Raw genomic sequence first — 23,065 nt, 5'->3', positions numbered from 1 at the left:
TCAGCCAAGAGGGGCAAGGGTTCAAAGTTCAAGTGGTCACCCTAAACAAGCCAAGCACCTTGCCCACATTCTCAAGCCTTACTGACTGAAACTCATCCAACATAACAGGACTAGGCAGTGCTCTGGGCACCTCTTTGCTTAACAGGAGAGTCAAGGTCCTGGTGGATGCAAGCAATTTTATCCTCAAAATGTTTTGTAAACAATTCACAGCAAGCTACCATTGGTTCTACCTTCAGATTAGACTGTCACAGGCCACACACTACCTGAAAAAGCTCTGTTGGACGGCACAATGATGATGCAATGGAGGCAGCAAAGTATGTTTTCTTTGCTGCCTTCACTGCCACTAGGTAGGCTCAATGATGAACCCTCAATTGCATTCAACTGGAGTTTTCCACCACTCATGTTTGAGCTGTCTCCCAGCTTGTTTTCTCACCCTAATCTCTGGAGTATACTAGGGAGACAAACGGGCTCCAAAAAGTAGGAGAGGGGCAGTCGTGTCAACGGCCTGAGCCGTTTGGATGCTCCAGAGGTCAGTCAATCATATCAGCTGGAAAATCCCTCAGAGCCATTTGGAAACTGATGGGATCCATCAGCCTCCAAGGGTGGACCATCTTAATAGATTCCCTGCCTCTGCAGGGGGGAACGGTGCTGAAAGCCTAAATCGGAACAGGAAGTGATCTGACTGTCAATAGCCCCCACTTTCAGATCACCCTCTTCCAGTCCATTTGAGGAAACAAAATCCAGACTGTGGCCTGCCACAAGTGTAGGCCAATGACAGGTTGGGGCAGCCCCATGGTTGCCATGGCAACCATGAATTCCTGAGCCACCTCGGAGCCAGTCACCTAGGCATGGATGTTGAAATCCCCCAGTACCACTGGTCTGGAAGTCTTCAACACCACCTCCGAGACTGGCTCTGTCAGTTCCAGCAGAGAGACTGCTGGGTAGCAAGGCAGGCAATAAACCAGCAGAATCCCTTAATCTGTCCTGGTTGCCCAATGCCAGGAACACACAAATCTTAGCTGAGAAGTGGTTTGCAGATAATATAGAACAGCAACAAGCACAGATTAAGATACAGACCACAGAATACAAAAGGCAGTTATCGGCATTCCAATAATTAACCAGTTTGACTCACTATGGAGAGCCTTACATCAGGTCTCCATAGCAGCAAATGGCATTCAGCTTCACATGTTATCTCTTATCCTTCTGGACTGTGACCAGAAAAAGGGACATGTAATATACTTGTACTAAGATCTATATATATGCCCCAAAAAAAGCATGCTTAGCTACCCTGAAATACTTTTCTAGCTAACATGTCAAATATAATCATATTGCCTAATGGGAGGGGGGAAATAGGCACTGATTAAATAACAGGATAGACAATGCATCTAGTCACCTGCCACAAATGGCCATAATCATAATCATAATTTTATTTGTACCCCACCCACCTGACCGGGTTGCCCCTGCCACTCTGGGCAGCTTCCAACAAATATAATAGCATAATAAAAAATCAAACATTTAAAAACTTCCCTGTACAGGGCTGTCTTCAGATGTCTTCTAAAAGTTGTATAGTTATTGATCTCCTTGACATCTGATGGGAGGGCGTTCCACAGGGAGGGCGCCACTACTCAGAAGGCCCTTTGCCTGGTTCCCTGTAACTTCCCTTCTCGCCAGAAGGCCCTCCAAGCTGAATCTGAGTATGAGATGTTAACGCATTTCCAGTAGCGGTGCCTACGGTGGTGTGGAAGCACACCCTTCCAACAACAGTGTCTCTGCTGCTTACCTAGATGGGAGTTAGGAGTCTCTAATAATGAAGTGAAGGACGAAGCCCTCGTTAGAGGATGGAGTGCTGTTTGTGTAATGCAGACGTAGCCATTGACCATATTTCCTGGAGCTAAGGAGAGTTTTAGTTCAGCAGTATCAGGAAGGCCAAAGGTTCTCTGCAATGGCATTCCATTGTGCATGAAAAGCCATTGGATTGGGATGGATGTATTTTTTTAAATAACAATTTTGGAAGCCACGTTACCAGTGGAGTCTCCTATGCCCCCCCTTAACTATTTTCTGACATGTTTTAATATGATTTGGGATGCATTCAATGACAGAATTGCTACTTTCTGTTCTTCGAATGTCTGGGAGAGCCTTCAAAACTTCTTCCATTCCACACACACACACACCATTTTAACCAAGCACATCATCTGCTGCACCAGAAATGGTGGCACATGCACATAATTCAGACCATGTGTTTTGTACAATGTACAGATGCTAGCCTTCAGCTTCTCGCATAAAAAGCTGTAATATTGAGAAATGCCAGCCAAAACTGCTTTTGCAGCATAGGGAAGGAACACTTTAGCCAAATGATGCAATAAAGCTTTCAAATCTAATAAAATAAACAAAACTTCCATCTGAAAGCCACGTGGAAACTTAGACACCACAGGTGACATTTGCTGGAACCCGCTGATATTGTTAGCATTTGTTTGGCTATGAAAGTGTGAATCCTGAGGTAAATTTGCAGAAAACCCCCTGGAAGAATGCTAATTTATGTGCTGTGCTGGAAAATCTTGGATTGAAACGAAAAACAGATTAAACCTGACTTCAAGCGGGGACATACAAATATTGTAACTTAACTTTTAAAGGGTTGTGTATGTTAAAGGACTGGCATTTTGGGTTACCTAACTGTTTTGTAGTGCATCTTGCTTGCCCTTCACATAACATAATGTCTACCTCACATATCAAAGGTCAGGGTAAGGAATTGCATCATTAACATACAATGAAAACTGTATATTGAAAGTATCTCTTTAGAGAGGGAATTCCACAACCAAGGAATTGCCAGAGATGCCCTCTCCCAGGCTACCACAACCACATTCTGAGAGTGGTGGAACTACCAAGAGGGCCTCCTTTGCTGAGGAGATCTGCAGAGAAGGAGATGGTGTTTCAGATATTTGGAGCCTAAGTCACGTAGGGCTTTAAACATCACTGTGAGCACCTTGAATTGAGCCCAATGATGTCTAACACACAAGGCAGAGATTGTAGAGTGTTTGGCTCTAAGCCTCCAAACTCCACCACAAGTTGTCTCCTTGGAGCTATCCAAGGTCCTGATACTCTGGCTGCCTGGTGCTGCTCACAGGTGTCCATCATGACACCTGCTGACTCCCAGTTGTGGCCAGGACAGGGTAGTATGTCCCTTCCCCATGGGTTTGGGAGAATGTGATTGCCAACACATAATTATTAGGGTTAGGCAACCAATTCAGCCTAATCCCAAATCAAATCTGATTGAAATCAGCTCTGAATCGGTCCGAATTGAATCAGATCAATCCAAATCAATTGGGACTCATTTGAACAGATATGAAGCTCTAAACCGACAGACTGACTACAAAATGATCCAACAGTGCAAAACAGTACCATATAAGTAGAATGCCAGGAAGCGAAGAGGGAGAAGAGGCACTGGATTTTGCTGATTGACAACACTAGCTTGCAATCCACGGCTAGAACCTCACCCATCTCAATGCCTTACCCTATTTTGTAAGTTCTCTCAAAAGAGTTTTTTCTTTTCTTTTAATGAACCTGGTAAATTTATTTGAACAGGAGTGATACAATGAGGAGTAATCACTGAGAAGATCCTGTTTTTTGTACACACCAACCTCATTTCAGAATATGGTCACACTTTGAGCAGGAATTCCTCAGGAGATTTCAGATCACTATGAATGTCCATAGAGGTTGGTTAAGATGTCCTGGTGGTAAATCATATTAAGGATACCTGAATAGGCTGTTGGATTGAGTCTGAGAGGGAAATTTGCACTGGCTGCCAGAATGTATCTATCCTTGCTGAATTCAGACTATATTTAATAGAGTGCCCCTCTGTTTATGGCAGGGGTAATTGGAATATGCTGTCCCACTGCTAATGTGTCTACATGCCTTTCATAGATTGTTGCAACAACCAATACTACATGCAAAACCTGAGCAAAACACAGGATTCATTATGGTGGAGAGGTCAACAGGTCAAGTAATTCTTCACTGTTTAGAGCTTACGGCAAGGTTTTCCAAGGCACAGAGATGAATAATGAAGTGAGCAAATAACAAGTTCAGTGGTGTTCACCCTCGGCTCTACCAAGAAACGAGGCCTGAATCACAATGAAAGAATAGCTGCTAATACATGTGTATACTTATTTAACAGAATGTGCATTGCAGCGGGCTATGAAATCTGAAAATATAAAAAACTATATTCACTATTTTTAAAAGTTACATTAACAGGTTGTAGTCAATGAAGTTGTTCTGTCTGTCAAGGATTTCTGCATGCATAAGGGAATGTCCCTTCCCTCTCCTCCCCCCCATGCACCCCCCAATCTGTCCTAGGAGTTCTCCCAACCCCCCAAAATTGATTGGAGTGGACAGGAGATGAGGGGTGTTGGATCTCAGCCAATCAAGTTTTGCCAATTGTCCTTGAGCTTGATTCAAATCAGCACTTCCTATTGCATATTTTCTCAATAGCGTGATTTTCTAAGCACACAAGGCATTATGCAGATAAAGTACAAGTTTTGTACAGAACAGGAAGGAGGATCTTCTAGACTATGAGAATGGATCAGTCTTCCTTCAGTGGAAGAGTCACACTCACATTTAACATTCATCAAAATTGTCATGCCAGACAGATTGACACAGAAGTCAAGAGGGGCAAACATTACAACGCCTGCTTTGTTTTGGCAAAACACTAGGAAATGACATGGCAACAATATGAGATGCTTAATGCATGATGTACCGGCAGATATTCTAATTTTTTCTCTGTGTGGGATGCTACTGATAAATAATGTCCTTGTTCCCCTTTCTGTTGCCCAGCTGCCTATTAAAAATAAGAAAAGAAAGAAAGCTGTTTTGATAGGTTGTATTTTCCAGGAATCATCCTTTAGTCATTATTCCCCACCTGCTCCAAATCCTTCACATCCTGTTTCTGTAACTTCCTCACACTTTTGCAAAATTCACTCTTCTTCCTGTCCCTTTTGTTCAGAATCTTGAACCTAATATATCACTCCAACATAAAGGTAAAGGTAAAGGGACCCCTGACCATTAGGTCCAGTCGCAACCAACTCTGGGGTTGCGGCGCTCATCTCGCTTTATTGGCTGAGGGAGCCGGAGTACAGCTTCCAGGTCATGTGGCCAGCATGACTAAGCTGCTTCTGGCGAACCAGAGCAGTGCACGGAAATGCCGTTTACCTTCCCGCCAGAGCGGTACCTATTTATCTACTTGCACTTTGGCATGCTTTCAAACTGCTAGGTTGGCAGGAGCTGGGACCGAGCAATGGGAGCTCACCCTGTCGTGGTGATTCGAACCGCCGACCTTCTGATCGGCAAGTCCTAGGCTCTGTGGTTTAACCCACAGTGCCACCCGCGTCCCCGACATGCATCTCCCCAATAACATGTTATTTCACTGGCTCCCTCTTGTGAAAAATGCATCTATACAGGGCCAGCCTTGCATGTTTTGCTACTTGAGGCAAAATGCCCTGCCAGTGCCACCCACCCCACCATGGGTGCCCCATGCCCTTGTTATGGGTGCACCAAGCCCACACGCCCACAACAGCAGATGTGGCAGTGGCAGCATGGCGGTGGCGGTGTTGTGGCCTGTCTGTGGCAGAAGAGGAGGGGAAAGCAGAGCAGGGCAGTGGTTTGAGGGGCAGAGGAGGGGGAGGACATGGTGAGGCCTACCCATGTAGAAGGAGGAGGTGAGCAGCATGCTCCTCAGGTCCAGATCTGTCACCTCACTCTGCTTCATGGGCAGGCCAGCCCTGCATATATCTAAGCGGAATTTTATCTTGACATGTTGTATGCTACTCTGATTGAAAAATGTATTTTTCAAACTTTCATATATACCCTTTTGTATATATTTGTACTCTTCCCTGTTTCCCCCAATATTTTGTCCTGAAACGTCTTATTTTTTTCACTTTTAAGAAGACGTAGCCATAACACTGTCAGAATCCAGCTTTTTTGTTAATGCATTTTTCAGCTCTAAACTGTACCCATTCATCTTACAAACTTTTGGCACGCCAGCTAATGTCTGCTGATGGGAAGCCAGTGCTGAATTTCATCTATTTTCACTGCAATGCTACAGTGATCAGAATTACCCAGACAGCTCTTCTATCTCTACTAACTGCACACCAAAATGAAATTTTCCCTATTGGTACCATAAAATGCTATGTTCTCTTTCTAAACTCATTAGAACACTAGAAGCTATATCGAACCATTTCATGTATCTCATGAATGTATAACTTTCTCAGGAAAATGTCCACTGGTAATATGTGGCAATGGTTAAATTAAATGGTTCTCTCGATCATCTCTTTATCATTTACGATCCTCACCATCCTACTCCCTCTCAATGAAAATTCAACCACAATTCATCTGCCAATATCTTCAGATCATGACAATCAATGGAAAGCAGGAGAAGGAAGTCCATTTTCAGTCCATCTGATTCTCTTCCCCATCAGATCGGACATTTTCCTTGATTCACAGCTCAAATGGACAGCATTTCAATATATTTACTTGGGTTTGCTATGGAGTTTGCATATATCCTCTCCATTTCAGTGTGGAGGCTCCTTCTTGCCTGCCCTTTCATCACCCTTTTGTACTAATAATGTCAAAATAATTAGTTCAGTTACTGGAAAACATTTTTGTGCTCTGTGATTGCTTTAAAAAAATTATGGCACATTTGTTAAAAAATAAGTAGCAGCTGCAGCACTTTGAATATCTAGGATGCCTTCCTGGGTAAATGGTTTTTCATCATTAATCTTGTAGGGATGAAAGGAAAGATTATTATTTCCATTGTTTCTCAAGCACTTGAAATACCCGCTTTCTTTCATTCTGTTTTGCATACTAGCAAAGAAAGACAGCCAATGCAGAATCCCACATCTCTTTCCAATCACAATAAAGAAGGCATATTTAACATGTATTAAGCTCAGCATTTGAAAGGTCATACCAGTGTTCTGTGCTATTAAATGTCAGGCTTAGCATATGCAATTGCCTAGCCATTCCAGACCAAGTTATTTTTCGAATCAGAGCTTTGGGAGGAATTCTATACTCTATGGAAAAACCAGAACAGCTCCATTTGATTTTTTTTTTCTGTTGTGACAATAATGGACAATATTTTCTCTACAAATAGGGTTTTTTTTTTCCTGGGTTCTTTGTGGGTTGCAAAATCTTTTTGTTGTTGTTTGGATCCTCAGTGGGCACCAATTTAGTAGCATTTGAGTTTCTATTCATGCCCTGCACTATTTATAGCATAACTTGCTTTCAAAATGGTAAATTTAACATAATCATTCTTAGGTGACTAGACAGCTTGTGTCATTTTTTCCATTATTAACATTTTAAAATGTACATAAAAGGAGAAGGAAACTTTCAAGAATTAAATAAAGCATGCTACAGTACGAGCTAGTTTAGTGGGAAAAATATACAACATTTTAGAAGCAGCACTGTGAACTCCAAATAGCGTTTAGCACTGCCTCGACCCTCCGTTTATTGTTCTCTTGTGATGACTTAAAAGCACTGTTAATAGTGGCCTGAATGGGATATGCATTCACCAACCACTTTGAGGATTAGGCTTGCTGTCAACTGAATTCTTTGATGAGTTTCTGAGCATATTCTGATCCAGCAGTCATTTGTGGGTAGGGTACACGAATGCACACATGGGAACAGGAGCTTCATTTTCACTTCAGCGGAAGAGGAGAATCCACACAAAGATCCTTTCTTTGTGAAACTGTGCCATTAGGTAAACATGAGAATAACCTGGATGATTCTGATCCAAAGTCCATCTGGTCCAGCATCCAGCGTCTCACTGCAGTGGCCAAGCAGGTCCCCCAGGAAACCCACAAGCAGGCCTTAAAGGCAATTGTTTTCTTCCATCATCGCTCCCAAACAACTGGTACTCAGTCGCATGCTGCTGGGATCACGGCACCAACTTGCACGAGATCACAGCGGCTTAAACGGCTGCCTTGCTCTCATGGGAGGAAATGGGATGTCCCAGTTTTTCCGGGACACTTGTGGGATATGTAGGTGGAAGGACCCTGTCGCTGCAATTCTATGATTCTCCACACATATAGGGCACACATGGGGAAAGGGGAAGCAGGACAACTCCACTGGCCCCAACCCCCCGCTCCAAATTACACATGCTGCTGTCCCTATCTGTCTGCTGTATGTGCATTCCCTGTATTCACACATATAGCTAACATTTAAATTGGAGGATCGGCCCCCATCCATCTCTTGATGTCAGAATTGTTCATACATTCCTTTTGGGACAGAAATGTTACACACACTCTCTCCCCTTGAATTCCAGTGCTACACGCGAATATGGGGTGTATAAGTGAACTGGATTCATTCATACAGTTAATCTCCCCCATATATAATAAAAATCACTGAGAGCAGGCAAGTTCTACCCCTGCTGTTGAATGTATACAATACTTTTACATCTGAGAGAGAAATCAACTTATAACAACTCAACCTGCTCCACTGCCTAGACTCAGGCCCAGTGTCTTTTGAAAAAGCAATAGCTGCCCACTAAGTACAACATTCAGCTTCATCAGAACATTGCCTGCTTTTGCCATTTCAGGCCACTTCGAAAGTTCAATCCCTAACAGTAAACAATGGAACACCTGATACTGAGCTAATCTTGTGTTTGACAGCTATTAACGCTGCCCTTTCAAACCATATGCGGGGGGGGGGGGTTGAGAAGTGTGTTGTGCTTCCCTGTTTTGCAAATCTGTTCTAAATCCCATTCTATTAAAGTTGGTTTTCCCTCAACATATTTTCGGGGATCATCCTGCCATTCACCTTGCAGCAGAACAATTAAGAGGTTGAAATGCAAATGTTTGGGCAGCTGTTCAAATGCATCTGAATTTTTTTCTTAAGGTGCCAAAACAAACTTCTCCTTTACTTTTCAGCTGTTCTTATCTCAGTCTCCGATCAATCTACATGCAGCATAAGTGTATTCCTCAATCTCTTGTGTACAAAATAGCTTGCAGATGGCTCCATTTCAAGTACTTCCTCCTCTGAAACCTTACTACAGTACCCTCAGGTGATTTCATTACACATTAAAATTTCCCCTTCCTCCAAAGACCTTGGAGTAGTGCATGGGCCTCTCCTGTGCTCAATTTTTCCTCACAACAACTTGGTGTTGGAACTTAGTATGTGAGAGAGAACAAGTATCCTAAAATCACCAGGTGAATTTCATGGCTGAGTGGGGACTTCAATCCTAGTCTCCGCAGTCCAATTTCAGTCTTCCCCAACCTAGTGCCTTCTAGAGGTTTTAGACTACAACTCCCATCAAGCCCAACTAGTGCTGACTGGGATTGATGGGAGTTGTAGTCCAAAACATTGGACTACAGGTTGGTCAAAGCTAATCTGTGCCTACACCACACTTGCTAGACTCAGCAGAGAGAATATCAATAAAGCACATCATGTATCAGCTGAAGAGACAGGGTGGATTTACACAAGGGGGGAGGGAACCACTATAAATAAGTCAGAAATTAAGTCGTTATAACAAAAGAAAAAAAACACACTATGGAAAATTGCATAGTGGGGGTTTTTTGTACTTCAACGCCATCTGAAGTTGCATGTTTATAACCCATTCAAAACGCTGTTTTGGGACTAATGTAGCTGAATCCACAGTGTAGCAAAAGAGTGGCAAAGGAGGGATTTGGTTAACATGAGCGATAACTGTGGCAAGCAGAGAGAGGTATTTTTGAAAAGGCTTCTTGTTTATTTGCAAAGACTGGCTTGTCATATTGCAGCTGAAGTCTGTGATAACCAGAGGGGTCCCCCGCACCCTGACCTCAAGGAGCTGTATCACCATCGCCCCTCCACCTCGGGGAAAAATCACTTTCCCTCAATAGCCACATTAGAAATTATTAGGTTTTATGTGGACCAAGTACTCAAAATATCCTTAGTGAGGGCAAGGCAAGGAGGAAGGAAAAAATAAATAAATGCAAAACTTGTGCTGTGGTGAGAGAAGAACAGGAAGCTTCTCCCATGTTTGATCTTGTCATGAAACACATAGGTAGGGGGCCAGTTTCGCCAACCCCTGGGTACATCGCTGGTGATAACAGTATCCAACGAGTGGGAGAAGTTAGGACAGGTGTGCCTTGCAGTGACATAAGTGACGTTCTGGAACTGTTGCAGAAGTGATGGTTAAATGTTCTGTGCTGTAGATGCCCCTACACGAGTGGCGCTGTGGGTTAAACCACAGAGCCTAGGACTTGCCGATCAGAAGGTCGGCGATTCAAATCCCCGCGACGGGGTGAGCTCCCGTTGCTCGGTCCCTGCTCCTGCCAACCTAGCAGTTTGAAAGCACGTCAAAGTGCAAGTAAATAAATAGGTACTGCTCCAGCGGGAAGGTAAACGGCTTTTCTGTGCGCTGCTCTGGTTCTCCAGAAGCAGCTTAGTCATGCTGGCCACATGACCTGGAAGCTGTATGCTGGCTCCCTTGGCCAATAAAGTGAGATGAGCGCCGCAACCCCAGAGTTGGCCACGACTGGACCTAATGGTCAGGGGTCCCTTTACCTTTACTATGAAATAGCACCCAGATCCTCTTTGGGGAACTTGAGAATTGCCTTTCTCAAACCACAGCCCAGAAGCAACTGAGCTGCACCAGTCCACAAAAGACACAAGAGGGAAATAACTACAGTATCTGTGCTGTAGTTTTATTTTCTAGAATTCCCCAACCCCCGTCTAGCTTAGTGGTTCTATTTCAAGACTGTTTTCCTTTGGTAACTCTTGCACCGCCTGTTTCCTCTATCCAACCACCTTCTGTCTTATGCAGTAGCCCCAGACTCACAACACATCCCTGGTCATAATTATTGTCATTGACAACAATATCAGTATTAAGTGAATTTGTAAGATGCACTTCCGTTTAAGTTGGTAGCTTCCAGTTTAAAACAATTAAAGCGAATGCAATAAAACTCAATAAAAGTACCATGCAATACTGTGGGTCAGGGATAGTCAATGTGGTGCTGCCATTATGCTTTGGACTACATATTTCATATGCTCCACCCAGCATGACCAATGCTCAGAGATGATAGGAGCGGGGATGCTTTGATATTGGCTATCAGAGATGATATTGGCTATCCCTGTTTTAGATGCATCAGTCAGCAGATCTGTCCAATCTGTAAAATTCAGGGGAAGTCATAAACTTACACACCTGAAACCTGCTATAAAACATGTTGGAATGCTTGGGGACTAGTTCATCAGGGTGAATTAGGCACTCCCATGCCGTGTTCTGTAAGCTTTTCATGCGTTTGTGTGACTTTGCTAAAAAAGATGAGAGCCAACATTTCATCTGAATGCACAATCCCAGCCAAGGGTGCCAACTTGAGTAAAATATCACGGGAGCCCAGCCTTGCATAACTGATCACAAGAAGCAGCACATGCACACCATTCAAATGGCAATGCTCAACAAATTCGGGGGGGGGCTGTTGTGGGGTGCTGAAGGGACCTAGGAGACGGCTCCTATGATCCCAGCCAATGTAGGTTTACCATCCATGTTTGAGACAGTGTTTCCAGTATTCAGGGCAAATCGGCTTGATTGACAAATTCACCAGGATCCTGAGATGGTTGAGTGGACTCCCTGCAAGTAAAAAGCTAGCAAATCAAGGTTCTAGCCCAGCCCACTTCCAACAATACTACTTACAGGATTGTGGGTTTGTTTGTTTATCCCCTCAAAGCAAGGAGCATTCAAAAATGTTTCCTCTACCTGCTCTCTGAAGTGGTACAGTCAGGGCCGAATTTAGGTTTGATGAAGCCCTAAGCTACTGAAGATAAGGGGGCCCTTTATATATCCAGCTGTCCTTTGTCAACAACAAATTGTCGCTGTTTTTTGTGTTGAATATATGCTATATGGTAATTTATGGACCTAATAGGTATCTAAAGCCATTTGCACATGCAGAATGTAGGCACCCTATATAGAGAAATGAGCAAACCAGTGATATTCCAGGGAGCAGGCTAGCAGGCGGGGCCCATGACTTTCCCTCAATAGCCACATTAGAAATTATTAGGTTTTATGTGGACCAAGTACTCAAAATATCCTTAGTGAGGGCAAGGCAAGGAGGAAGGAAAAAATAAATAAATGCAAAACTTGTGCTGTGGTGAGAGAAGAACAGGAAGCTTCTCCCATGTTTGATCTTGTCATGAAACACATAGGTAGGGGGCCAGTTTCGCCAACCCCTGGGTACATCGCTGGTGATAACAGTATCCAACGAGTGGGAGAAGTTAGGACAGGTGTGCCTTGCAGTGACATAAGTGACGTTCTGGAACTGTTGCAGAAGTGATGGTTAAATGTTCTGTGCTGTAGATGCCCCTACACGAGTGGCGCTGTGGGTTAAACCACAGAGCCTAGGACTTGCCGATCAGAAGGTCGGCGATTCAAATCCCCGCGACGGGGTGAGCTCCCGTTGCTCGGTCCCTGCTCCTGCCAACCTAGCAGTTTGAAAGCACGTCAAAGTGCAAGTAAATAAATAGGTACTGCTCCAGCGGGAAGGTAAACGGCTTTTCTGTGCGCTGCTCTGGTTCTCCAGAAGCAGCTTAGTCATGCTGGCCACATGACCTGGAAGCTGTATGCTGGCTCCCTTGGCCAATAAAGTGAGATGAGCGCCGCAACCCCAGAGTTGGCCACGACTGGACCTAATGGTCAGGGGTCCCTTTACCTTTACTATGAAATAGCACCCAGATCCTCTTTGGGGAACTTGAGAATTGCCTTTCTCAAACCACAGCCCAGAAGCAACTGAGCTGCACCAGTCCACAAAAGACACAAGAGGGAAATAACTACAGTATCTGTGCTGTAGTTTTATTTTCTAGAATTCCCCAACCCCCGTCTAGCTTAGTGGTTCTATTTCAAGACTGTTTTCCTTTGGTAACTCTTGCACCGCCTGTTTCCTCTATCCAACCACCTTCTGTCTTATGCAGTAGCCCCAGACTCACAACACATCCCTGGTCATAATTATTGTCATTGACAACAATATCAGTATTAAGTGAATTTGTAAGATGCACTTCCGTTTAAGTTGGTAGCTTCCAGTTTAAAACAATTAAAGCGAATGCAATAAAACTCAATAAAAGTACCATGCAATACTGTGGGTCAGGGATAGTCAATGTGGTGCTGCCATTATGCTTTGGACTACATATTTCATATGCTCCACCCAGCATGACCAATGCTCAGAGATGATAGGAGCGGGGATGCTTTGATATTGGCTATCAGAGATGATATTGGCTATCCCTGTTTTAGATGCATCAGTCAGCAGATCTGTCCAATCTGTAAAATTCAGGGGAAGTCATAAACTTACACACCTGAAACCTGCTATAAAACATGTTGGAATGCTTGGGGACTAGTTCATCAGGGTGAATTAGGCACTCCCATGCCGTGTTCTGTAAGCTTTTCATGCGTTTGTGTGACTTTGCTAAAAAAGATGAGAGCCAACATTTCATCTGAATGCACAATCCCAGCCAAGGGTGCCAACTTGAGTAAAATATCACGGGAGCCCAGCCTTGCATAACTGATCACAAGAAGCAGCACATGCACACCATTCAAATGGCAATGCTCAACAAATTCGGGGGGGGGGCTGTTGTGGGGTGCTGAAGGGACCTAGGAGACGGCTCCTATGATCCCAGCCAATGTAGGTTTACCATCCATGTTTGAGACAGTGTTTCCAGTATTCAGGGCAAATCGGCTTGATTGACAAATTCACCAGGATCCTGAGATGGTTGAGTGGACTCCCTGCAAGTAAAAAGCTAGCAAATCAAGGTTCTAGCCCAGCCCACTTCCAACAATACTACTTACAGGATTGTGGGTTTGTTTGTTTATCCCCTCAAAGCAAGGAGCATTCAAAAATGTTTCCTCTACCTGCTCTCTGAAGTGGTACAGTCAGGGCCGAATTTAGGTTTGATGAAGCCCTAAGCTACTGAAGATAAGGGGGCCCTTTATATATCCAGCTGTCCTTTGTCAACAACAAATTGTCGCTGTTTTTTGTGTTGAATATATGCTATATGGTAATTTATGGACCTAATAGGTATCTAAAGCCATTTGCACATGCAGAATGTAGGCACCCTATATAGAGAAATGAGCAAACCAGTGATATTCCAGGGAGCAGGCTAGCAGGCGGGGCCCATGACTTACATCACAGGAGCCTGCACAACACAAAACACTGTTGCTGTACGCAGGTTTTATTTTATTTGTTTTTTATATTATATTTCAGAAATGTACATCCGGTTTTGTTTCCTTTAAATTTTGGGGGGGCCCCAAGAGAGTGAGGCCTAAGCTATAGTTTGTTTAGCTTATACACAAATCTGGCACTGGGTACAGTCCATTCTACAACAGCCTCAGGAGTCAGGACTCTCTTATTTCCTTCTCACCTCCTTCTGCTGCATGTGTGGACCAAGCCGTAGAGTAAGAACAAGCAACCCCACTGCCTGCCCCCCCCCCCGCAAAAAACAATGGTACTCGCTTCCCTTGAAAACTGGCCCCAAACTAAACCTTCAGGAGAGCGTCACTTTTGAACTGGGTTTTTATGACTGGAGCTGACACACAGTAGAGTTTTGCTCTGTTTATATTTGACTATGATTTAATTGTCATTTTGTGCAGGTTTTTTGTTTGAAGCGTCTGTAAACCATGTCAAGCTTTGGACACCTTTACAGGATAGATGTTTTAAAAAGTAAATTAATACAGCATACAAAGGCTGCCGCAACTCTGCAAATGGCATGGCTGCTGAAAACCCTTACTGCCAATGGGATTTAAATGGCCTGTGTATAGGGTGACTGGCAAATTCTAAATGTATTATTATTATTATTATTATTATTATTATTATTATTATTATTATTTTCCTGTACAGTTTAAGAGCACATTCTCAAGTATGTTAGAGTTCAAGCCTAAATGTGACCAAAAACTGTGATCATAGAATCACAGAGCTGGAAGGGACCATAAGGGTCATGTAGTCCAACCCCCTGCAATATAGGAACATTTTGCCCAATGTGGGACTTGAACTCAGACCCTGAGATTAAGAGTCTCATGCTCTACCATACTCTTATAGTCCCATGTTCATTGTTACATAGTTCAACCGAGTTCAGTTGGGCTAACTCCCAGGAAAGAGTGCGCAGGGTTGCAGTCTTTATTTACCTGGAGGTAAGGGCCACTAAAATGTTCCGCTTGAACTTACTTCCAAGGGAAATGCATTGTGGCCGGAAAGATTTTACGACAGCATAAAAAAATGACACCGTTTTTCCTTTTGGCTTCTGTGAAATCCAGATCTTCAAACTGAAGAAGCCCAGGACTCTGCCTACACTCCAGTGCACACAGTGGTTAGCGGGTAGTGCTGTGGTCTAAACCACTGAGCCTCTTGGGCTTGCTGATCGGAAGGTTGGCGGTTCGAATCCTCATGACAGAGCGAGTTTCTGTTGCTCTGTTCCAGTTCCTGCCAACCTAGCAATTGAAAAGCACACCAGTGCATGTAGATAAATAGGTACAGAGGTACCTCGGGTTAAGAACTTAATTTGTTCCAGAGGTCCATTCTTAACCTGAAACTGTTCTTAATCTGAGGTACCATTTTAGCTAATGGGGCCTCCCGCTGCCGCCGCTGCACGATTTCTGTTCTCATCCTGAAGCAAAGTTCGTAACCTGAGGTAATATTTCTGGGTTAGCGGAGTCTGTAACCTGAAGCATCTGTAACCTGAAGCATCTGTAACCCGAGGCAGTGGCGTAGTGTGGGGGGTGCAGGGGGGCCAGCTGCACAAGGCGCAACATTGGGGGGGCGCGCTCGCACTCGCAGCTCTCTGCCCCTACTAAAATCCACGGGTTAGGGGGCGCAAATTACTTGCCTTGCCCCGAGTGCTGACAACCCACACTACGCCACTGATCTGAGGTACTGCTGTACTGCTGTGGCACGAAGGTAAACAGTATTTCCGTGCGCTCTGGTTTCTGTCACGGTGTTCCATTGCACCAGAAGCGTTATAGTCCTGCTGGCCACATGACCCGGAAACCTGTCTGTGGACAAACGCTGGCTCCCTCGGCCTGAAAGCAAGATGAGCGCCGCAACTCCATAGTCGCTCCATAGTGCATGGACTTGGAGTGGGACAGAGACCCAGGTTCCAATCTCCACTCATGGAACTCAGTGGGTGACCTGGGCTTGCCAGCTCAGTTGGTTGGAGTGTGGTGCTGATAATGCCAAGGTTGCAGGTACAATCCCTGTATAGGACGGCTGCATATTCCTGCACTGCAGGGGGTTGGATGAGAAGATCCTCAGGGTCCCTTCCAACTCTACAGTTTTACGGTTCTGTGGTTCTATTTTTAAGCATAACCTACCTCATGGGACTGTTATGAGGATCACCTTGCATGACAACCTCAGCTCCTTGGAGGAAGAGTTGGATAATAGTACAGGAATGCTGTGTAAGTGGATTCCACAGTCTCTTCAATGGACTGAACCACACCCTGCATGCAGCAGAATGCCCTTTCCTTGCCTGAAGTGATTGGGGGAAAGGCCTTGTGAATGGGGGAACTTCTGTGCCAGCATGAAATCCTAAATTGCAACAAATGTTGGTTGAAAATGTGACTTGCAGCTGCACAATGCCCAGTGCTGGATTTACTTATCAGCTAAACAAGCTATTGGCGCTGTGGGTTAAAGCCTCAGCGCCTAGGACTTGCCGATCGAAAGGTCGGCGGTTCGAATCCCTGCGGCAGGGTGCGCTCCCGCTGCTCGGTCCCAGCGCCTGCCAACCTAGCAGTTCGAAAGCACCTCCGGGTGCAAGTAGATAAATAGGGACCGCTTACCAGCGGGAAGGTAAACGGCGTTTCCGTGTGCAGCTCTGGCTCGCCAGAGCAGCGATGTCACGCTGGCCACGTGACCCGGAAGTGTCTCCGGACAGCGCTGGCCCCTGGCCTCTTAAGTGAGATGGGCGCACAACCCCAGAGTCTGTCAAGATTGGCCCGTACGGGCAGGGGTACCTTTACCTTTACCTTTAAACAAGCTATAGCTTAGGGCCCCACTCTCTTGGGGGCCCCAACAATTTTTAAAGAAAAATAAACTGGATGTACATTTCCAAATACATGATAAAAAACTAATAAAATAAAGCCTACATACAGCAACAGTGTTTTGTGTTGTGTCGGCTCCTATTTGTTATGTGCAAATGGCTTTAGATACCTATTAGGTCCATAAATTACCATAAAGCATATATTCAACACAAAAAACAGCAACAATTCGTTGTTGACAAAGGACAGCTGGACATAAAAAGGGCCCCATTATTTTAAGTAGGTTAGGGCCTCATCAAACCTAAAGGTCCCCATTATCTTCAGTAGCTTAGGGCCTGATCAAACCTAAATCCAGCCCTGACAATGCCATACCCTTCAACATTTCTCTGATGAATATAGGGACGTCCCATTCCATAATGACAATTTTACTCTTTATACCCCAGACATCTTATTGGTTGGCCCCAGGCACTCTGGACACCTTCCAACATATATAAAAAACATTTTAAATAATTAAAAAAACCTTTCCTATACAGGATTGCCTTCACATGGCTCGGGGGGCAGATAACTCCATACCCTCCAACATCTCCAATGAAAACAGGGACATCCTAAGGAAAAGTGGGACGTTCCAGGATTAAATCAGAAACTGGGATGGCTGCTCTAAATCAGAGTTGTCCCTGGAAAATAGGGACACTTGGTTGCCAACACTGGACACTTGTCTTTCGCAGTGAGTCAAACTGACTGTGACACTCTATCTGAGTCCACACAGAAGGCAAAGGATCTTATCTTTGGAATTTAACTTCTGGGCAGATATCCACACCTTATCAAACTGCGGCCCCGTTTGCCCTTCTGAGGCCCATTGGAACTTGGCATTCATGCAGCTTATCAACACTTTGGCAACAAGATCTCCTTGTTGTCATCGTGTTCTTCCCAGAGGTGTTTTAAAGGAGGCTTCAGAACTAGCTGTGATTGTTCTGCCTTATATTTATTATATAGCTATGTAATTCCTCACTTTATCAGGCTAAGCCTAAAGCAAAGGTGTAAAGACGTTTGCCATAAAATAAACAAATGAGATGAAACTCATACAATAAAACCATAATAGCCATTCATAAGATTTCCTCCCGCCCCCCGCCCTGGCCTAGTTTTACACGTCAAAATGTACTCAGAATATATACTAGTGTTTTGATTTGGATTTCACTATATGCAAATGTCCTTCAGTCGCGCCTGATTTTGGGTGGAAACCAATGGTCAACGGTTGTGTTCATCCCATTCCGATAAATACCTGCATAGAAGGAATCCCATTGAACTCAATGAGGATTATTCCCAAGTAACTGCGTATAGCATTGTAGTCATAATTTAATGGACTTCAGTGGGTTTTCTTGCAATCTAAACTTACACAGCAGAATTCAGGGTTATAACCTAATTTACTTCTGTCTCATGATTTTTAATTTTTCGCTATAAGAACCCCATTATATATTTCGGCAGCAATCCTACATACACTTACTATGGAGCAGGGACTGATGAATCTTTCAATTTCCATTTATCTCTGTTTCCCATTTTTCCAGTTTTAACTCAATTCACGAGGTTTCCGCAACAGTTTGTGATTTTACTTCAAAAGAAAAAGTCCTTGTGAAAATTTGTCAGCATTTCAGTGTGCCATTGATCTCAGTACACACATTTTTGCATGCCATTTCCCCTAATATAATGTACATACAAAAATGCACACTTTCCTGAATATATCCAAAGTTTTATACATTATTTGTAGAACTGCTCTGCAGAATTTGGAGAAGTGTGAAATTCTAAGGATAGCTACATTTCGGTTTCATACTGTTTCTGGACATAAATTAGGTAAGTTCACATTAAACCGCAAACCAAACCAAATATCTCCCTCTTCCTTCCTATGGAGTATGCCCCATTCACATGAATGGGAGTTCTCACTGAATAAATGTGCATCAGGTCTTGTTGGTTGCATAGTTCCTTTGAGAAAAAGGAAAAGTAATTGCATTTAGTTTCCATGTTACTTCAAACATGCTATTAAGGCTGCAGCCTTAAGCATGTTTACCAGTGAGTAAGTGCAACTGAACTCATTGCAACTTATTTTCAAGTAGGTAGATGTAGCATTGAGCTGCAGAAGTTGCAAATCATGTGTCGTTAGTAAGCATTACATTTCTGGCACACAAACATAATCAGCTAGCCAAATCTGAACAATGTACAACATTTAGAGGGCTCTACCGTTCCAGAATGGGTCCGAGCAACAGCAAAGCGTTAGGAAAAGAAAGCTTTCTGTGCATCTTTTGCAAGCATGGAAATGCCACAAGAAAACTTCGTAGAAAGTTTCAGCCTCTTCTCAGTTGTTGCTGTTGTTTTCCTCCCTCTTAAGCTTCTGCAACAAATGTCTCACAACATTTACTCCAACTTCCACAAAAATGACTATATCATTATGGGGGAGGGAGGATATTGCTGGCACACAGAGCGAGTTAAACTTTAGACTCCTGCTGTGGAGAGCCTCTTATTTGCTTTCACATCTGAAATCCAAGTTAGCAAGAAGAGATGCAAGAGGAAAAGTTCAGAAGATTTACTCTGATCCCAAGAAACATTCATGGCACTACTTACCTAAAGATTGGTCTCTGGAGGTGCTTTTTCCTAATTGTAACACAATCAGCCATTTAAATGAAGGTGGGGGAATCTCCTTGGCCTGAAAATAGTTCCAGCGAGAACCTGGGAGCAACCAGGGGACCTGTACTTAGCTACTGTGCTGAAGAGAACACAGTGGATTTTTTTTTGGTGCTGGGGAAAACCTCCCTCCCTCTCTCTGACAGTTGAGCAAAGTGAGGCCATAGAGACCACATAACGTCTGAGCAAGACCAAACCATGCAGGCTGTTAACAGCAGCGCTGGAGTCAAGTCGATCGAAGTGGGGAAGTGCCTTGGAATCTTCTCAGGTGCTTGAGAAAAATGCAAAACTTTGCCAGCCAGTTAACTCGGGGAGAAGAAAAAGTGCTACGATTATTCCAGTCATGAGAACACGTCTTACACACACGGGTCAAAGTCTTTGATGCAGAGGCTCCCTTGCACTGTAAAACAAGCTTGTTAGTTCGGAGACTTCACTTCTTCTTTTCCCCTCCTTCTTCTCCTCTTTCTTCAAAATAAAAGTTGTCCAGCTGTTTCAGCAAATACACACCCTTTGCAAGTGCCTTCAGAAAGTTTTTTTTCCCTTTTCCTTTTTTTTTCCTGCCGTTGTACGGAACTGTATACAAATTAAAGGAGACGAATGGCTCTGGTCTCTGTGCCTGGCTTCTCTTCAAGACGTTGTTGTAATTATTTTACAGTCTGGCTATTATTCACTTTGGCTGATGTGTAGCTGTAACTATGCATATTAAACCACCGCTCATAATTTCTGGCACTTACACAACCTAACAGCCCACAGTAGGATGCAGAGCTTGCAGCTGCTGGGGGATCATAATGACACAGAATGGAGCAACTAGACTTGCATCAGGGAAGGGGGGAAAGGGGAAAACTAACCAGATTTCTTCATCAACAAAACTGAACCCTGCATTTCAGTCTGGCCATGATGTGAAATATGGGGCATGTTAAACATAAGCAGAAGTATGTCAGCATGGAACAGAATTAATACTATCATAGTTAATCGACAGAGATAATCCATCTATCTATTACACAGATTGAGGCGCTAGGTAAGATTCCAGACTCTGGAACTTCAAACTTACATTAGTCAATGCCATGGGTAGGCAAACTAAGGCCCAATCGCCTTATAAATTCAGCCCGTGGACTGTCTGGGAATCAGCGTGTTTTTATATGAGTAGAATGTGTCCTTTTTAAAAAAAATGCATCTCTGAGTTATTTGTGGGGCCTGCCTGGTGTTTTTATACCAGTGTGGTGTAGTGGTTAAGAGCGGTAGTCTCGTAATCTGGGGAACCGGGTTCGCGTCTCCGCTCCTCCACATGCAGCTGCTGGGTGACCTTGGGCCAGTCACACTTCTTTGAAGTCTCTCAGCCCCACTCACCTCACAGAGTGTTTGTTGTGGGGGAGGAAGGGAAAGGAGAATGTTAGCCGCTTTGAGACTCCCTAAAGGGAGTGAAAGGCGGGATATCAAATCCAAACTACTACTACTACTTCTTCTTCTTCTTCTTCTTCTTCTTCTTCTTCTTCTTCTTCTTCTTCTTCTTCTTCTTCTATGAGTAGGATTTGTGCTTTTATTTAAAATGCATCTCTGGGTTATCTGTGGGGCTTAGGAATTCATTCATTTCCCCCAAAAAAGTATAGTCTGGCCCACCACATTGTCTGAGGGACAGTGGACCGGCCCCCTGCTGAAAAAGTTTGCTGACCCATGGTCAATGCCCAGCCTGGATAGCTCAGTTGGTTAGACCATGACACTGATTATGCCATAGTTGCAGGTTTGATCCCTGTCAGGGACAACTACATATTCCTGAATTGCAAGAAGTTGGACTAGATGATCCTCATATTCCCTTCCAACTCTACATTTCTATGATTGTATCTCCCTGCCCCATCAGCACCTAGTACGCTTTGACAGTACTGAAGAGAGGGGTCATCATTGCTGAGGCACACCCTGGGCCCCATACAAGGTAGCAACTGCCATTTTTATTCCCCACAGTACCCCAGAGGAATGCCAGATCCTCCAGAGGAATGCCCCTATTTTCCAGGGACAGTCCCAGATTTACAGCTGTCCTGGTTTCTGATTTGATCCTGGAATGTCCTGCTTTTCCTGAGGATGTCCCTGTTTTCAACAGAGAAATGTGGGTATGGAGTTATGCAACCCTTGATCCAAGGAGATAAGTAACTATACAACCTTTAGAAGACATCTGAGACCAGCCCTGTATAGGGAAGTTTTTAAATGGTTTTTTATATGTGTTGGAAGCCACCCAAAGTGGCTGGGGCAACCCAGTCAGATGGGTGGGGTATAAGTAAAACAACAACAACAACAGAATAGGACATCACTATTTTCATCAGAGAAACGTTGGAGGGTATGGAATGCTATGTCTGGTGTTACAGGGCATTGTGGGGAATGTAAATGGTGCCTCCTGCCTGGCAGTGATCGGAGAACTCACTGGCACAGCTGTGGACAATTGCTGTTGTTGCCACAATCAGGACCCTGTGTGTGCGCAGTGTTTCACTGCCATAGGAGGAGATTCCCCACCTAAAAAGCAAACAAACCCTTCCCGCATGGAGTAAACAAACATATCAGAGATCAGTGTTTAGGGCAGCTCTCTCCCTTGTGTGGTAATTTACTGTATGCGGGGTCAGTGTTTGTGTGTGTGCCTTACAAAGGGGAGCATTCTAAAATATCTCCCCCATCTCTGATATGGTACAATTCTATCAGCTCATTGCGCAAGCTCAGTGTAGAGTGGCTCTTCTTATTTCCCCACCTCCCTTCCCCCCTCCCAAAAAAACCCTGAGGCGACAAATTCCCCACAAGTCCTAAGATGCCCGATGTTGATACTACCTTTACCAAGCTGTGGCCAAGAGCCATTGCTCCCACAGAATAAACATAGGAATAGGGTCTTGGGTCATCTGTGGCAAAACTAGAGAAAATGTGACTACAACCTGCCCAGAGATATGAAAGCTGGGAGCTAAATGGCACCTTAAACCTAGGTTATGGGCGCAACAACGGAATGCCTAGATGAGCTTTTTTAATAACAAGAATACAAAGCTGAAAATGAATGAACTGCAGCTAAAATACTATGTTCCTTTCTCACATGGCCTAGTCCTTCCCCCTGCCCACCACCCTAATATTCTTTAAAGGGTCTCTTCTCCAGTCTTCAGAAAGTAGCTGGAAGTGGTGAGGCAGAAAAAGGTCCTCCTTTCCTTCCACTCTGCAGTTTTAATCTGAAATCATAGGCGCAGTACTGCACCCAGAGCTCAGAAACTGCTTGCTCTAATAAAATTCCCTATCTCAAAATGTGCCTAGAACAATGGGAGTTTTGAACACCGAACCTGTCTAAATGGGTCTGTAAAACATTCCTAGAGAATGTGGTCTTGTGATTGAAACCTGACATTTTTGACCTGTTATGTAAACCCACAAAACTGATGGTTTTCCTAGAGATGCAGCAAACAACAACGAAGA

General features: G+C 44.1%; 1 protein-coding gene across 3 annotated transcripts in view; it reads right to left on the bottom strand.

Moving 5' to 3' along the window:
- The window catches only part of PDE1A (phosphodiesterase 1A), a 159,380-nt gene that overhangs the window by 85,970 nt on the left and 50,345 nt on the right, over positions 1-23,065 (bottom strand). The window contains exon 1 of one of the 3 annotated variants that reach the window (XM_081921871.1): positions 19,580-20,091. The exons of the other annotated variants lie outside the window; for them this stretch is intronic. Within the exon in view, the coding sequence (XP_081777997.1) occupies positions 19,580-19,632 (53 nt within the window). The 5' untranslated portion in view covers positions 19,633-20,091. Of the gene's footprint in view, positions 1-19,579; positions 20,092-23,065 lie in introns of those variants that run through there. 3 annotated transcript variants of the gene reach the window in all.

The sequence above is a fragment of the Podarcis melisellensis genome (assembly GCF_964234715.1).
Source record: "Podarcis melisellensis genome assembly, chromosome: 1".
Classification (NCBI taxonomy): Eukaryota; Metazoa; Chordata; class Lepidosauria; order Squamata; family Lacertidae; genus Podarcis; species Podarcis melisellensis.
Note: the sequence above shows the minus strand (reverse complement) of the source record. Positions and strands in the feature narration are given on the sequence as shown.